General features: G+C 36.6%; 1 protein-coding gene across 1 annotated transcript in view; it reads left to right on the forward strand.

Annotated features, from left to right (window-relative positions):
• Positions 1–2,090, forward strand: part of mfsd1 (major facilitator superfamily domain containing 1) — a gene marked incomplete in the record, with an annotated part of 12,281 nt that overhangs the window by 9,592 nt on the left and 599 nt on the right. The window contains 2 exon segments of the mRNA XM_024276826.2: positions 1,363–1,468; positions 2,055–2,090. Of these exon segments, the coding sequence (XP_024132594.1) occupies positions 1,363–1,468; positions 2,055–2,090 (142 nt within the window).

Below are 2,090 nucleotides of genomic sequence, written 5' to 3' on the forward strand. Positions count from 1 at the left end.
GATAAAAAAAAAAAAAAACAGGATGCAATGTAATCTGTGTTTTGCAACATTTTTAACATACTTATAATAATTCTGAATTTTAAAACTGAGGAAAGGGCTTCTGTAATTGTATTTCTACATAGATGCATATCCTGGTTGAGATGAAGAAGATTCTTCTGGATTGGTGCCAAACATGTCCTCTTTTGTGGTGTCAAATTAGGTCTTTTTTGTAGTCAAACACTGAATTATTTTGACTAATTTACTAAAAACTTTGGGCGTTATCAACTTTCTTTTTGGTAAACTTTAGTCTGGCCTTGATGTGTGTTAGTGAGCAAAGGTTTCCTCCTCACAGACCGTCTGCTGGAGGCTAAGTGATAACGTTTTAGGACTTTTGGAGACTTCTTTTTGCAACTTCTGGTCTGCTCTGGCAGTGAACGTGCTAAGATGACCACACCTTTGCAGCTAGGCAGATGTTTGTTTCCCAGGGGGCATGAGATGAAAACATCAACACCACTGCCTAATTATGTAGCCACAAGGGGGCCTAAATCTGAGTTTCCCTGTCCGGGTAAAATACATAGTTGTGTCAGGAACAGCATCTGACATAAAACTCATTGCCAGACCACCAGTGTGAAGTAGTGGAAGCTGATTGGCTGTCCTGACAGGATATGCTGAAAGATGGATTAGAGTTTTTCAGAAAGGCCAGACTGTCAAGATCTTGGTCTGTGGCAGCTCGAGCTTTTGGCCATTTCTAAAGTCAAGTGGAGTTCACTTGAGTGACCCAGCTTTAAACACAACTATTTTTGTTAAATTATATTTACAGATCTTTAAGGTTTTAATGTTTTGTTTAGATTTGATCCTTTAATTCCTCAGAATTGTCTCAAATAGCCATTTACACAAGCTTTTTTTTTCCCCACATGACTGTAAATTGGTAAATAAAAAAATGCCTCAATGGAATTTTTAGAATGCACTAAACTCATGAAGGAAGATGGTAACCGAAACGTGATCGCAAATGAAAACGTCTGAAAAGACGGCGGTCTCGTCACCTTTGAACTCTAACGTGACTTTAAGTTCAATCTTTGTTTAACAGAGGATTTGGGTCAGACCCAATAATCTAATTTGTAGCTGATATGTGTCAAAGTTCCTAACAATAAATGAGAAGAAGAGAGAAAAGTTGTAAAAGACAATTTTTCACTGATCAATACAGTTATTGGAGATTCATGACATTCAATTAAACATTCTTTTTAAGCTGTGTTTTTCCTCTTTTTTTAACTCTACTACTTCCACAAGCTTTTGCAGCACAGGTATTTTTCATAATAATGAATTCATTGTCATGTGAGCATGGATGCTTGGATGTTTAAGGCGGTCGGGTTGTTATTCCTGCAGGGCTAAAAGGAGACCCAGCAAGCAGACTCAGGGTGATCTTGCAAGACTGGCACCCATGTCTGCTTTCAGTCTGCGCAACCGCTACCTCTCCAGGCTGGGAGCACAGGTAGGTTCACACACACATATGCAGTGTGTTCTAAATTATAATGCAAATTTTATTTAAGTGTTTAAAAAAGTCAAATTCTTTGTCTAATAAACTTGTGGATGATATTGAGTTTTTGAATCACTAACATTAATCTTAGACACTTTTGATCTTTAGTTTTCCAGATTAAAGGAAAAACTACTAAAGAAGAACGTTCCAAATATATCGATTAAGAGAGCATCTGCTAAAATACCATTTTGAAGCGGCAAGCTTGGTATTTGAAGCTTCAGATCAACATGTTAACAGATAAACATTCTAAATTAGCAATAACAGTTTGCTTAACACTAAATGGCTTTTTAAGACATTTAGGCTGTGGGATTTTGGTAAAAAAAACTTTAGAATCTTAATTAAAACACCACTGAGTTTTTTTTTTTTTTTATTAAAAAAGTGATCATGGGGTACTTTAAGGTGGGAAACTGACCTCTGAAAAATATAATTTTCATTGTATATTTGGAACCATGGATCTTTGTTTGTACTTTGAAAATGTGTATTTTGTAAAACTGCTACATCAGTAATGAAGCATTGAATTTTTCTTTGGTCTCTGCTCCAGCTCCCGGACCACTGCTCGACCCATCTGTCTTCGCTG

The sequence above is a fragment of the Oryzias melastigma genome, linkage group LG13, assembly GCF_002922805.2.
Source record: "Oryzias melastigma strain HK-1 linkage group LG13, ASM292280v2, whole genome shotgun sequence".
Classification (NCBI taxonomy): domain Eukaryota; kingdom Metazoa; phylum Chordata; class Actinopteri; order Beloniformes; family Adrianichthyidae; genus Oryzias; species Oryzias melastigma.